The sequence below is a fragment of the Palaemon carinicauda genome, chromosome 36, assembly GCF_036898095.1.
Source record: "Palaemon carinicauda isolate YSFRI2023 chromosome 36, ASM3689809v2, whole genome shotgun sequence".
NCBI lineage: Eukaryota > Metazoa > Arthropoda > Malacostraca > Decapoda > Palaemonidae > Palaemon > Palaemon carinicauda.
The window spans coordinates 66,809,358-66,824,251 of record NC_090760.1 but is presented as its reverse complement, the minus strand read 5'-3'; the positions used below and the strand labels follow the sequence as shown (position 1 = coordinate 66,824,251).

Genomic DNA, 14,894 nt, shown 5'->3' with positions numbered 1-14,894 from the left:
ACAGCGACTAAAGAAACTATCAAGTTTGAACGGGACTCGAACCCCAGTCTGGAACGTTACCACATTGGCCATCACAACCAAATGGAATATGTTTGCTATAAAGGTTCACTTTCATGATATCAACTATTTAAAATTACCCTTTTTGCAGAATTTGTTTATTTTCCTCATGAAACATTTGGTTTCTATTAACCAACTGAACTTCATTATACTATATTGGCACTTTCTAAGGTAAAGTTTTATGCATGTAAAGTAGCAAAATATAGTGAAACAGTACATAAAATTCTTCTATACAGTTGTGTACTTATATTTATCATGTTGCTTGTACTGTTAATTATTGTATTTAGTTTGACATGAATAACGAAGAACATGTTTAAATCATTTCCATATGAACCTGATGGAATTAAGGATTTAGATAAACTATTCAAAGCTGCATTGGTTACCTAGTCATTATTGCAATCATTTCCATATATTGGCAAATTTATTTTAATAAATTATTGTAAAACTGTCAAAGCAATTTATCTCATAAATCATTTAATGTTTTATAAACCTGAGAGTTTGAGATGGGGTCTGCTTGAAACCAACTGAATGTCAAATTATGTTATCCCTCTTGCATCCTTTACAATCTAGAAATAGAAATGGATTATTATTATTATTATTGTTATTATTAGCTAAGCTACAACCCTAGTTGGAAAAGCAAGATGATATAAGCCCAAGGACTCCGACAGGAAAAAATAGCAATACCTAATGTTTGTCGTCAAGCCTTAATGTCCAAGTTCCTTCAACTTTTTCTTCATAATGTGATTCAGGGGTTTTTCTGCATTGCATATTGGTGCTAAGGGACCAAAGAAATTAAGACAATCCCATAAGAAATCCATTCAGTACAGAGAAATATCAGCAATTAAAGTAAAAAATACAGTATTAATAACAATTGATTCTTAGGGAGCAGAATAGGTTAGTATTGATCATGCTAGAGATATGACAATGAAACAATCCCCAATAGATTTAGTAGATTTGAGAACAAAGCCCTCAGAAGGATATTGGGAGTTAACTGGCAGAACAGGATTACTTTACTTTTACTTTTACTCTTAGAGGTTTATTTCTCGCCCTCCATCAGACACTAAGAGTCTGTTCAGGCGGGCCTTGATGTGTGAAAATAATTTCTTTCCAATTTATATTTTGCTCTGTATCTTTTCAGTTATTCGCTAGCATATGTATTCAGGCTTAATAGTTTTCAGATCACTATTATAACACTTTCCAAAGAGATAAGTCTTCAGGTTTTTCTTGAAAGCTGCCACATTTTTGCTATTCTTGACATCAAGAGGAAGGTCGTTGAAGAGTCTCGGTGCAGTATAACAAAACATTCTTCCTCCTATAGCATGATTCACACCAATTTCGAATAGTCTATATGGGTCATCAGCATGTCTAACGCTTACAGCAGCGCTAGTAGCTTGAGGGTAGGGGACCAAGTAACCCAGAGGATATTTATGCTTATCACTTGTAAGTGCTTTGTGAGTCAACAAACAAATCTTAAATTCAATTCTAGCCTTAACAGGTAACCAATGTAGATCGATCAGTGCAGGAGTTATTCTCTCCCGAAATTTAATGCCTTTTATCAGCCTAGCCGCCCGGTTTTGCACATTTTGAAGCTTTCTTAGTACAGTAGTGTATTGGGCAATTTATAGTACAGAGAATTGCAATAATCAAGCCTTGATATTACGTGACTCATCACTAAAATTTTTGTACTGGCCTGTTAAATATTTTGTAATGCTATGTTTCTCAGGTAGAGTATTGATTAATAGGATTAAGGATAAAACAGAGAATGCAATCTTGGAAGTACAGGGTGGTTTTAGAAGAGGTAGGGGTTGTATGAATCAGATTTTTACAGTTAGGCAGATATGCGAGAAATATTTAGCAAAAGGTAAGGAGGTGTATGTTGCGTTTATGGATCTGGAGAAAGCATATGATAGAGTTGATAGGGAAGCAATGTGGAATGTGATGAGGTTACTGTATATGGAGTTGGTGGAAGGTTGTTGCAAGCAGTGAAAAGTTTCTACAAAGGTAGTAAAGCATGTGTTAGAATAGGAAATGAAGTGAGTGATTGGTTTCCGGTGAGAGTGGGGCTGAGACAGGGATGTGTGATGTCGCCGTGGTTGTTTAACTTGTATGTTGATGGAGTGGTGAGAGAGGTGAATGCTCGAGTGCTTGGACGAGGATTAAAACTGGTAGGCGAGAATGACCATGAATGGGAGGAAAATCAGTTGTTGTTTGCGGATGATACTGTACTGGTAGCAGACACAGAAGAGAAGCTTGACCGATTAGTGACAGAATTTGGAAGGGTGTGTGAGAGAAGGAAGTTGAGAGTAAATGTGGGTAAGAGTAAGGTTATGAGATGTACGAGAAGGGAAGGTGGTGCAAGGTTGAATGTCATGTTGAATGGAGAGTTACTTGAGGAGGTGGATCAGTTTAAGTACTTGGGGTCTGTTGTTGCAGCAAATGGTGGAGTGGAAGCAGATGTACGTCAGAGAGTGAATGAAGGTTGCAAAGTGTTGGGGGCAGTTAAGGGAGTAGTAAAAAATAGAGGGTTGGGCATGAATGTAAAGAGAGTTCTATATGAGAAAGTGATTGTACCAACTGTGATGTATGGATCGGAGTTGTGGGGAATGAAAGTGACGGAGAGACAGAAATTGAATGTGTTTGAGATGAAGTGTCTAAGGAGTATGGCTGGTGTGTCTCGAGTAGATAGGGTTAGGAACGAAGTGGTGAGGGAGAGAACGGGTGTAAGAAATGAGTTAGCGGCTAGAGTGGATATGAATGTGTTGAGGTGGTTTGGCCATGTTGAGAGAATGGAAAATGGTTGTCTGCTAAAGAAGGTGATGAATGCAAGAGTTGATGGGAGAAGTACAAGAGGAAGGCCAAGGTTTGGGTGGATGGATGGTGTGAAGAAAGCTCTGGGTGACAGGAGGATAGATGTAAGAGAGGCAAGAGAGCGTGCTAGAAATAGGAATGAATGGAGAGCGATTGTGACGCAGTTCCAGTAGGCCCTGCTGCTTCCTCCGGTGCCTTAGATGACCGCGGAGGTAGCAGCAGTAGGGGAGTCAGCATTATGAAGCTTCATTTGTGGTGGAAATGTGGGAGGTTGGGCTGTGGCACCCTAGCAGTACCAGCTGAACTCGGTTGAGTCCCTGGTTAGGCTGAAGGAACGTAGAGAGTAGAGGTCCCCTTTTTTGTTTTGTTTCATTGTTGGTGTCGGCTACCCCCCAAAATTGGGGGAAGTGCCTGGGTATATGTATGTATGTATGTATGTTTCTCAGGTGATAGTTACTCACTTTCACTGTGTTCACTATTTGATCCCTCATTGACAAATTACAATCTATCAGTACACCCAAATTTTTCACAACAGGCACAATCCTAACATCAGCGTCACCAATTTTTATACTTTGAATTAACTGGTAATTCTTCAAAGCCACCTTTGTGCCAAAAAAAAAACATACATTCTGTGTTATCATAATTTAATTTAAGCTTTTTCCTCTGCTGCCATGTTTTTATTTCAGTCATTATCTCATCAATGGAACTATACGAGATTACTCGAGTGCCATATGTGGATAAGATCATGTTGAGGAGTAGAAGGGAAAGGTTTGGGCGTGCTCTTTGCACTCCACAAGAGAGATTAGTTCACCAAACAATTAACTGGGCTCTACCAGATACAAGAAGAGTTGGAAGCCTTAGGCCCACATGGCTGAGAACCATGAAGTGTGTAGCAGATGATGAATGGAGATGTATTGAACTAAAAGCTCAAAATAGAGATGACTGACAAAATCTAACCAAGGCCCTTGCGTCAATAGGCATATGAGGAGATGTAATATATATATATATATATATATATATATATATATATATATATATATATATATATGATACTACTGCTGGAGTTATTGGAGCCTTTGACTGGTCAGACAGCACTGTACTACATTGGGTCCCTGTCTCGTTATGGCGCATTATTTCTTTGCCTATACAACACTGAATAGTCTGGCCTATTCTTTTCACATGCTCCTCTGTCCTAATACACCTGACAACACTTGAGATTACCTAATAATTCATCTATGGTCAAGGGGTTAACTACTGCAATGTAATGGTTCAGTGGCTACTTTCCTCTTGGTAAAGGTAGAAGAGACTCTTCAGCTATGGTAGGCAGCTCTTCTAGGAGGACACTCTAAAATCAAACCATTGTTCTTTAGTCTTGGGTAGTGCCATAGCCTCTGTACCATGGTCTTCCACTGTCTTGGGTTAGAGTTCTCTTGCTTGAGGGTACACTCGGACACACTTTTATCGTGTTTTTATTTAGCTTTTATAGTTTATATATGGTAGATCTAATTTAATGTTGTTAATGATCTGAAAATATTTTTATTTGGATTATTATTACTTCTCAGGTAGTTTATTTATTTCTTTGTTTCCTTTCTTCACTGAGCTATTTTTCCCGTTGGAGCCCTTGGGCTTATAGCATCATGCATTTGCATTTAGGGTTATAGCTTAGCTAATAATAATAATAATAATAATAATAATAATAATAATAATAATAATTGATATATACTTCTATTTAATTATAACGAATGAATGAATGATTTAAAGTTTTCAGATCTATAGATTGTTAATGGGGGGTTTCCGTTTCAAAGGACAATATTACTTCCATTTATTAATCAGAGATAAAAAAAAATTCCAACGATGTAAAAAATATAGACAAAACTATAAAGAAAAGCATCTTATTAATAGTATGTGAAACATGTAAAAACAGATGGGCATGGAAACCTGAAGACTTGGGATGAGCCTATAACACAAAGACCTGAACACACACAAACGTGAAAGAAATTAAACTTTCTGCAGATTACAGAAAAAACTAAAAAGAGCTGAAATCATCTGCAGTATTAAAGTACATTGCTATCGATGATGTACATAAAATGACGCAATTTAGAGAATGGAATGAGTAAAATGCTACACTTCAGGTTCACGTTCTAGGGTGAGGCACAGCCTTTACAACGGCGCCTCAAAAGTTTATCTTATACTGCATTGTATTTTCCTCCACATTAGGTTTAATATTTTTTTTATATATTTGTTCCACTAAATAAAAATAATCCTAATATTTTATTTAGGTCTTCCTCGTATGGTTGTTGTAACTCAATTACTTCATTTCCTTCTTTTCTATATTCCTGGCAAAACAACAAAAAATGTATCAAATCTTCCTCCTTATTTTCACAAAAATTGTATTGTCACCCGGTCACGAAAAACAGGAAATTTACAAAATACTGCATTCTTAGGACGCTGCTTAAGTACTTTTTTCAAATAGATAGAATTAACTTGAATAATAATCATATTAAAATCATCCATACTCAAAATCTATGCAAAATGACTACATTTAACCACAGGAACTGGTCGCGAATATCCGGAAAATTACAAAGTAGTGCATTTTTAGGATGCAACTTGAGTACTTGTTCAAATAAGTCGAAGTAAATTGAATAATAATCAAATAAAAATCACTTTTATTCAAAATCTATGTAAAATTACCACAGTTAACCACAGGAACTGGTCGCGAAAATCCTGAAGATGCCAAAATCTCTCCCGATCGGAGAAGAAGAAGAACTTCAAGAAAGCGAAAAGTCATCCGGACAACACAAACGGTGACATAGAATGGGATTCATAACCTCTGCAGGTAAATATCGATAATTTTAGCTAATTTTGTGAGTTTCTGTGGGTGATATTTGCTTAGAGAGGATTAATAACTGTGAAATAATGTTAATTTGGGAGAGAAAATATGATAATTTAACCGGAATCGTGAGGGAAACACTTTGTTTTGATCAGTCGAATGATGCCTGTCTTGTGAAGCCCCAAGAGATATAACTTTGTTTATAATTAAAGAAAAACTAATTTTAGAATCGGATTGACAGTGATGGTTTGAACCTAGTTCATCTATAGATACTATTTTAGGATTTTAAGGGTCGTAGGGTTAGCCTAGTTGCAATTTCATAGCCTAGTAGGTTAGGCTAGCTCGGCTAGTAGGTAGCTTGATCATGAGTACGAATCTGATTAGTCACCCCGGCCCCATCGCCAAGATATAGGACCAGAACCCCATCTTGGTGTATTTATGATTGCCACCTGCATGTTTGATTACGGCTCACTTAGAATACGGAAGAGTAAGGGGGGTCGCGGGAGCCCGTTAGCCCTCCCTGTAAGGTAAGTAGGTAAGGACACGGCTTATAGGTTAGGTTAGGGGAGAAAGTTTAGGTTAGTTGATGTCCATGTTTATTGAACGCATGAGGAACTGGCCGCTGATATACAAAGGCTCCGATGTCCATTTATAGTCCACACGGGAGGAACTGGCTGCTGATGTACAAAGGCTCCCTCCCATCTTCCATTTTAATCTGTTGGTTGGTATGCTAATAACGCAATTAATCCAGGTCTATTTGGTTAAAACTGCTAACTAGTTATGCACCATACTATCTCTCCTAAGTCCTATTCTAATAGCAGGGTCTATGTATGATAGCAGCCACCTGTAAGTATGGTGACGGCTGACTAAGAATACGGCAGTGTAAGGGGGTTCGTACGGGGCGTTAGCCCCTCCATTAGACAAGAAGGTAAGGACATGGCTTGTAGGTTAGGTAAGGGGGGGTGGTGAAGTTTAGGTTAGTTGGTGTCCATTTTTGGTGCACGGTGGAGGAACTGGCCACTGATATACCAAGGCTCCCAGTACTTCAATTTCTTGTCTAAGATTTCCAACTGGTTATCTTGGGCTTTAACCATCGCTAACCTTTCCAGGGGATAATGTATATAAGTCACTGCTCTTCTTTTAGTCACATTTTTTTATGCCAACCAAGATCTCCAGTGTGGTTTAGTTATAAGGAAATTAGGGGATATGTACCAAATTAATATACCCCAACCTAACCTGACCTAAATTTCAGTGTCCTTATCAGTCAGGGGCTTAGGGATTTATGTATGATAGCGGCCACCCGTATGTATGATGACTCCTGACTAAGAATACGGCAGTGTAAAGGAGGTCGCAAGGGGTTGTTAGTCCCCTTGTTAGGTAAGTAGATAAGAATACGGCGTGTAGGTTAGGTTAGGGGGAGAAGTTTAGGATAGTCGGTGTCCATTTTTTATGCACGATGGGAGGATCTGGCCACTGATATGCAAAGGCTCCGGGGCATTGACCCCTTTATTTATTCTGTGGCCCCTTCTTGCCCAAACCTGATATGATATCAAGAACAAAACTAAGGAGGTGTGATGAAGAGATCCAATGTAGTACTGTCTGGCCAGTCAAAGGACCCAGTAACGCTCTAGCGGTAGTATCTCAACAGTGGCTGGTGCCCTGGCCAACCTACTACCAATTCACGTAATCAGTCATAAGTTTGGACATCGTTGTCACAGAGACTTCATACTTGGTTCATATATGAGTGTATGAAAATCCATGCCAATTAATACATGTTGAGTTTAAAGATCAAGGTTGAGCAAAAGGTCGAGAAATAAGCTGCTGTGGCTAAGGTCTGGGCTCTACTGGGTGCCCCTCTAGTTTGAAATGTCTCCTTATTGAGATCCGGGGGCTGCATCTCTGAACTGACTTGATAATATCCAGAATACAGTAGATGCCTTTGTGTTGTGTTTTGTCTGAATTTGGGGCCCTCCTGTTAGTCACTATACAAAGAATTTCAGTTCTTCCATGTTCAAGGATGCCTGAAAACTTTAAATCACTCAGTCAATCCTCCATGATCAAAGCTTGACACAAGAAACATGCTACTTGTAGTTTGGGAATCTATAAGTAATATGAAAGCCTTGCATATGTAGAACTACTGTATTATAGATAAGCAAACCTGGAAGGTATTGTTGAATCCTTCATCTGTCATACTTTATACAGTATTGCATGTGGAACTAAACCATATTTGATGTAATAAGGCTGCACGATTTTTATACACTAGAGTATTTATGCAATGCTTTAATGTAATTGTTAGCTAATAATGTACATGTAAATTATCTATATATTGTGACTCATTTCATCGCCTTTTGTCCTCTTTCAGCGGGCATCTTGGCCCTACTAGACGAAAATGAAGATGAACTGCGAATATTTGCCTTGGAGAGGCTCAACGAGATCACAGACACATTCTGGCCAGAGATTGCAGATTCTATACAAAAAATGTAAGTCATGTTCTGTTTGTCTATTTCCTCTTTATTCATAATACAGTGAACCCTCGTTTATCGCGGTAGATAGGTTCCAGACGCGGCCGCGATAGGTGAAAATCCGCGAAGTAGTGACACCATATTTACCTATTTATTCAACATGTATATTCAGACTTTTAAAACCTTCCCTTGTACGTTAACAAACTACCCTTTAATGTACAGAACACTTAATGCATGTACTACAGTACCCTAAACTAAAACAGGCACAAATATTAAAGGCAATTTTATATCATGCGTTTCCTAAACACGCTAAAAAGCACGATAAAAAATGGCAACCAATGTTTTGTTTACATTTATCTCTGATCATAATGAAGAAACAAACTGGAGGTAGAGCTTTGCTTATTACCCAGACATATTTCCCATACTTTTCCCTTAGAACTACATCACATCTTCCTACTTTAGATATGTATATGTATATATATATATATATATATATATATATATATATATATATATATATATATATATATATATATATATATTTATTTATATGTATACACATATACATACCTAAATATATACATACTTACATAAATACATGCATACATATATATATATATTTTTCAATATTAATCTTACCCGATAATCATGTAGCTGTCAACTCCGTTGCCCGACAGAATTCTACGGAAGGGATACGCCAGCGATCACTATACTAGAAGGGGGTGTACTCACCAGCGCCACCTGTGGCCAGGTACTGCAGTACTTCTTGTTGACACCACCTCAATTTTTCCTCTGTCGTGCTTCCGGCAAGACGTTCATGGATACGCTTATAATTTTGGAGTCTTGTTCACGGTTTTTGGTGAAGTATTGCTCTAGGATTTCAGCTTTCGCTATACTGGAAACTTGTCTATTAGCTTAGATAGCTTTTATATTGATTTGATTAATGGTTAACGATCTTTTGCTTTAATTGGAATCCCCCTTGACTGTTCTTTGATTCAAGATGTCTGACCTTTCTCAAGCCCCTCCCCAAAGACGATGTAGGACTTGTATTAGGCGTATTCCGAAGGCCTCGGTTGATCCTCACACCGTTTGTTCCGACTGTAGGGAAAAATCCTGTCAGTTGGAAGATCGATGTGAGGAATGCGCCGGACTTTCGGAACTTGATTTTGTTCGATTCCTAAAGTATACCACTAAGTTAGAGAGAGAGAGAGTTAGGAGGAGTTCGGCTCGCTCTTCGCTTTATTCCTCACCTCATGATCCTCAACCTTTTCCTCCCCCTGTAGTGGCTACCCCCGAACCTACTTTTTGTGCTCAGCCTGATATGTCTGATGTTTTACGTGCCATTCAGGCTTTAGGTGATAAAGTGGAGTCGGTAGTGAGTGACCACAAGTTCCTCTTGGCGGACGTCAAGGAACTAAAAGTGAAAAGTGCAGTGGGAAGTGGTAGTGCCAGTGCTGTGCCGAGTGCTAGTGTCAGTGTCAGTGTTGTGCGTGAGGGTACTTCTGTGCGTGCCAGTCGTCCTCCCAGTCCGGGACCTCTTGCAAGCTCCCAAGCCCAGGGGAGAAGCAATGTCGAAGGGCAAAAGGGTTCGGCAGGCCTTGATCGGCGCACAGAAGTATCCTCGGTGGTTGCGGGCGTATCTTACGGAGATCGTCACTCCCACTCTCAGACGATTGAGCCTTTAATTTCCTCGTCTGCAGTTGCTTTCTCGGGGAGAAAACGCTGGACTCAGGTCTCAAGACCTCTTAAGCGCAAAGTCCGAACCTCACGAGTTCAACAGCCCGGATGTAGTCATTGGATTAGCTCTGACTCGCCGCAGTCATCAGGTGACTGCACACCTCCTAAGAGAGGTAAGGCGATGCCTCAACAGACCTCAACTTCTGTTAAGGCTTTGCCTCAACAGACCTCATCGTCTGTTGATCCCAAGATGGCTTTGCTGCAGTCCATGCAGTCGCAGCTTGCGGTCTTAATGAGTGAGTTTCAGGCAGAGAAGGTTACACCTCCGCCTGCGAGCGCTCCTCCTCCTCTCCGCAGCCCAGTCTGCCAGACGTACGAAGTTGAGGTTCCTCAAGCTACCTCCATGCGTGAGCTACCGCGTTGGGAGTTGCCAGTTACCAGCGTTGTACAGCAACCTCCTCAACAATGGGGACAGGAGTCTTATGCCTTACAACCTCCTCTTCCCTTGAGACAAGAGTTTCTTGCAGTAAGACCATCCTCGAGGCAGCAACCTCTTGAGGTACGACAACCTCTACCATCCTTGAGGCAGCCACCTCAGCTCTCGCAGCTGCTACCTCAACTCTCGAGGCAAGCACCTCAAGAACCTCAACTCGTGAGACAGAAACCGCGTTCTGCGCAGCCGCCACCTCAACTCTCGCAGCTCACACCTCAAGAACCTCAACTCGTGAGACAGGAATCTCTTACTGCGCAACCACCTCAACCCTTGAAGCAAGCGCAACTCTTGAGACAGGAACCTCATGCAGTGAGTCAGCCACCTTAACGCATGCATCTACCACCTTCTCCTCTACTTGACCAGTCTTTGCAGCCTGCTCCTCAGGTTTTACTTCAGTCGCCTCTCACCACACTTGCTCCTCAAACCGCCGCAGTACCTCCTTCATCCCAGCCTCATGACTTTGTCATTAACAGCCCTCATCCTCTTCAACAGAGACTTGAGGATGAGACCGCAAGTGTTTATGCACCCGCTTGTCAGGATTCTGCTGTTCAGCATACCGCTGTAACTTTACCTCTCGCTTCTCAACACTCAGGTGATGAGGTTTCGGAGGAGGAAGCTGCGCACCTAGATGATCCCTCTTCGGACGTGGAGGAACCCAAGTCGTCACCACCCTCTATTGACTTTCGCAAGGTCCTGGCTCTTTTCAGAGAGGTTTACCCGGATCATTTTGTTTCTGCTACCCCTCGCTCTCCTCCATCAGAGTTTTCTCTAGGCATGCAAACTGTTAAGTCGGCCTATACTAAGCTCGTCTTTGCTAGATCCTCTAAGAGAGCTTTAAGAATGTTAGGGGATTGGTTACAGTCCAAACAACAACTGGGGAAGACTTCATTTATGTTTCCCCCTACTAAGCTCACTTCTAAGGCGGGCGTATGGTATGCCACAGGAGAAGAACCAGGCTTGGGAATCCCTGCCTCTGCCCAGGCTGACTTCTCCAGTTTGGTTGACTCTCCACGCAGATCGGCTATGAGGCGCTCTAAGGTCTGCTGGACCTTTTCCGACTTAGACCACTTCTTAAAGGGTGTCTTTCGCGCCTTTGAGATTTTCAATTTTCTCGACTGGTGCCTGGGGGCCTTGAGCAAGAAGACTGCCCCTGCTGACAAGGACTCGGCCATGCTTATAATGTCCTGTATGGATAAAGCTATTCGCGATGGGTCAGGCGAACTTGCCTCCATGTTTGTTTCGGGAGTACTCAAGAAAAGGGAACAACTGTGCACTTTCCTTTCCACTGGTATCACCTCTTGTCAAAGGTCTCAGTTACTTTTTGCTCCGCTTTCTAAGTTCCTGTTTCCTGAGGAGCTTATCAAGGAATTGTCTGCGGCCCTTATTCAGAAGGACACTCATGACCTTGTGGCCTCTTCAGCTCGTAAGGCTAAGGTTGCTCCTTCGGTTCCTAGAACTTACCGCACCCCAGTGGCCGATACTCCTGCTACAAGATTTATTCCGCCCTTTCGTGGCAGAGCCCCCAGCCGAGGAAGTACCCGTCCAGACACTTTCAGGGGCAGGTCTAAGAAAGGTCCCAAGCCTTCGAAAGGCAAACACTGACTCTCCTCCTCTCCAGACAGCAGTAGGAGCCAGACTCAAGATCTTCTGGCAGGCTTGGGAAAGAAGAGGTGCAGACGCCCAGTCTGTCAAGTGGCTAAGGGAGGGTTACAGGATACCATTCTGCCGCAATCCCCCTCTGACCACTTCTCCCATCAACCTCTCCCAACTACAAGGAAAAGGACAAGAGGCTAGCGTTACACCAGGAGGTGTCGCTCCTGTTACAGAAGAAGGCAGTGGTGATAGTCCGGGACCATCAATCCCCGGGCTTCTACAACCGTCTCTTTCTGGTGGCCAAGAAGACAGGAGGTTGGAGACCGGTGCTGGACGTCAGTGCGCTCAATGCTTATGTCACCAAGCAGACGTTCACTATGGAGACGACGAAGTCGGTCCTAGCAGCGGTCAGGCAGGAGGACTGGATGGTCTCGTTGGATCTGAAAGACGCTTACTTTCACGTTCCTATTCATCCAGACTCCCAACCTTTCCTAAGATTCGTTTTTGGAAAGGTTGTGTACCAATTCCAAGCCCTGTGTTTTGGCCTAAGCACAGCGCCTATGGTGTTTACGCGTCTGATGAGGAATATTGCAAAATTCCTCCACTTAGCGGACATCAGAGCCTCCCTTTATTTAGACAACTGGCTGTTAAGAGCCCCCACAAGTCGTCGCTGTCTGGAGAGTCTCAACTGGACTTTGGACTTGATCAAGGAACTGGGTCTTTTGGTCAACTTAGAAAAGTCCCAGCTTATTCCCTCCCAATCCATCGTTTACCTGGGAATGGAGATTCGGAGTCAGGCTTTTCGGGCTTTTCCGTCGGCCCCTAGAGTGCATTCTGAGCATGCTGAAGAGGAACAGATGCTCGGTGAGACAGTGGATGAGTCTAACAGGGACCCTGTCATCATTAGCCCTGTTCATCGAGTTAGGGAGACTCCACCTCCGCCCTCTCCAATTCCATCTAGCAGCTCACTGGGACAAGGATTTGACGCTCGAAGCGGTCTCTATCCCTGTCACCGAGGAGATGAAGACTACTCTCATGTGGTGGAAGACCAACATCCTTCTCAAGGAGGGTCTATCGTTAGCGATTCAGACCCCCAATCTTCATCTCTTTTCGGACGCATCAGACTCGGGCTGGGGCGCGACCTTGGACGGACAGGAATGCTCGGGAACATGGACCAAGGAACAGGAAACGCTTCACATCAACTGCAAGGAGCTGCTGGCAGTTCATCTGGCCTTAATGAACTTCAAGTCCCTCCTGCTGAACAAGGTGGTGGAGGTGAACTCCGACAACACCACAGCCTTGGCATACATCTCCAAGCAGGGAGGGACCCATTCGAGGAAGCTGTACGAGATAGCAAGGGACCTCCTCATTTGGTCAAGAAGTCTAAACTTCACTCTGGTTACGAGGTTCATTCAGGGCAATATGAACGTCTCAGCAGATCGCCTCAGCAGGAAAGATCAAGTCATCCCCACGGAATGGACCCTTCACAAGAGCGTGTGCGACAGACTTTGGACCTTGTGGGGTCAGCCAACGATAGATCTGTTCGCCACCTCCATGACCAAGAGGCTCCCTTTGTACTGTTCCCCAGTTCCAGACCCAGCAGCAGTTCACGTGGATGCTTTTCTGCTGGATTGGTCCCATCTCGACCTATATGCATTCCCGCCGTTCAAGATCATCAACAGAGTCATTCAGAAGTTCGTCTCTCACGAAGGGACACGGCTGACGCTGGTTGCTCCCCTTTGGCCTGCAAGAGAATGGTTCACAGAGGTACTACAATGGCTGGTCGACGTTCCCAGGACTCTCCCTCTAAGAGTGGACCTCCTACGTCAACCTCACGTAAGGAAGGTACACACAAACCTCCACGCTCTTCGTCTGACTGCCTTCAGACTGTCGAAAGACTCGCTAGAGCTAGAGGCTTTTCGAAGGAGGCAGCCAGAGCGATTGCCAGAGCAAGGAGGATATCCACTCGTAGAGTCTACCAATCCAAGTGGGAAGTCTTCCGAAGCTGGTGCAGAGCCAATGCAGTTTCCTCTACCAATACCTCTGTAACCCAAGTTGCTGACTTCCTGTTACATCTTAGGAATGTTAGATCTCTTTCGGCTCCTACGATTAAAGGGTACAGAAGTATGTTGGCTTCAGTTCTCCGCCACAGAGGTTTGGATCTTTCCTCCAACAAGGACCTGCAAGACATCCTTAAATCTTTCGAGACTTCTAAAGAACGTCGTTTGTCCACTCCAGGCTGGAATCTAGACGTAGTCTTAAGGTTCCTTATGTCTCCTAGGTTCGAACCTCTCCAGTCAGCTTCCTTCAAAGACCTTACTCTCAAAACTCTTTTCCTCGTCTGCCTTGCGACAGCCAAAAGAGTTAGTGAGGTTCACGCCTTCAGCAAGAAAATAGGATTCACATCCGAATCAGCAACATGTTCTTTACAGCTCGGATTTTTAGCTAAAAATGAACTTCCTTCACTTCCTTGGCCTAGATCGTTCGAAATTCCTAGCCTTTCCAACATGGTGGGTAACGAGCTAGAGAGAGTTCTTTGCCCTGTCAGAGCTCTGAAATACTATCTTAAAAGGTCAAAACCTATACGAGGACAGTCAGAGGCCTTATGGTGTGCCATCAAGAAACCTTCGATGCCTATGTCCAAAAACGCTGTTTCGTATTATATAAGGCTTCTGATTAGAGAAGCTCATTCTCACATGAAGGATGAAGACCTTGCTTTGCTGAAGGTAAGGACCCACGAAGTGAGAGGTGCAGCCACTTCGATGGCCTTTAAACAGAACCGTTCTCTGCAGAGTATTATGGATGCAACTTATTGGAGGAGCAAGTCAGTGTTTGCATCTTTTTATCTCAAAGATGTCCAGTCTCTTTACGAGAACTGCTACACCCTGGGACCATTCGTAGCAGCGAGTGCAGTAGTAGGTGAGGGCTCAGCCACTACATTCCCTTAATCCCATAACCTTTTTTTTAACCTTTC

The 14,894-nt window shown here is 42.8% G+C and overlaps 1 protein-coding gene across 1 annotated transcript in view; it reads left to right on the top strand.

Annotated features, from left to right (window-relative positions):
• The first annotated feature begins 5,576 nt into the window (after positions 1–5,576).
• Rpn2 (Regulatory particle non-ATPase 2) overlaps positions 5,577–14,894 on the top strand; it is a 55,990-nt gene continuing 46,672 nt past the window's right edge. The window contains exons 1-2 of the mRNA XM_068360112.1: positions 5,577–5,701; positions 8,058–8,175. Of these exons, the coding sequence (XP_068216213.1) occupies positions 5,680–5,701; positions 8,058–8,175 (140 nt within the window). The 5' untranslated portion in view covers positions 5,577–5,679. The remainder of the gene's footprint in view (positions 5,702–8,057; positions 8,176–14,894) is intronic.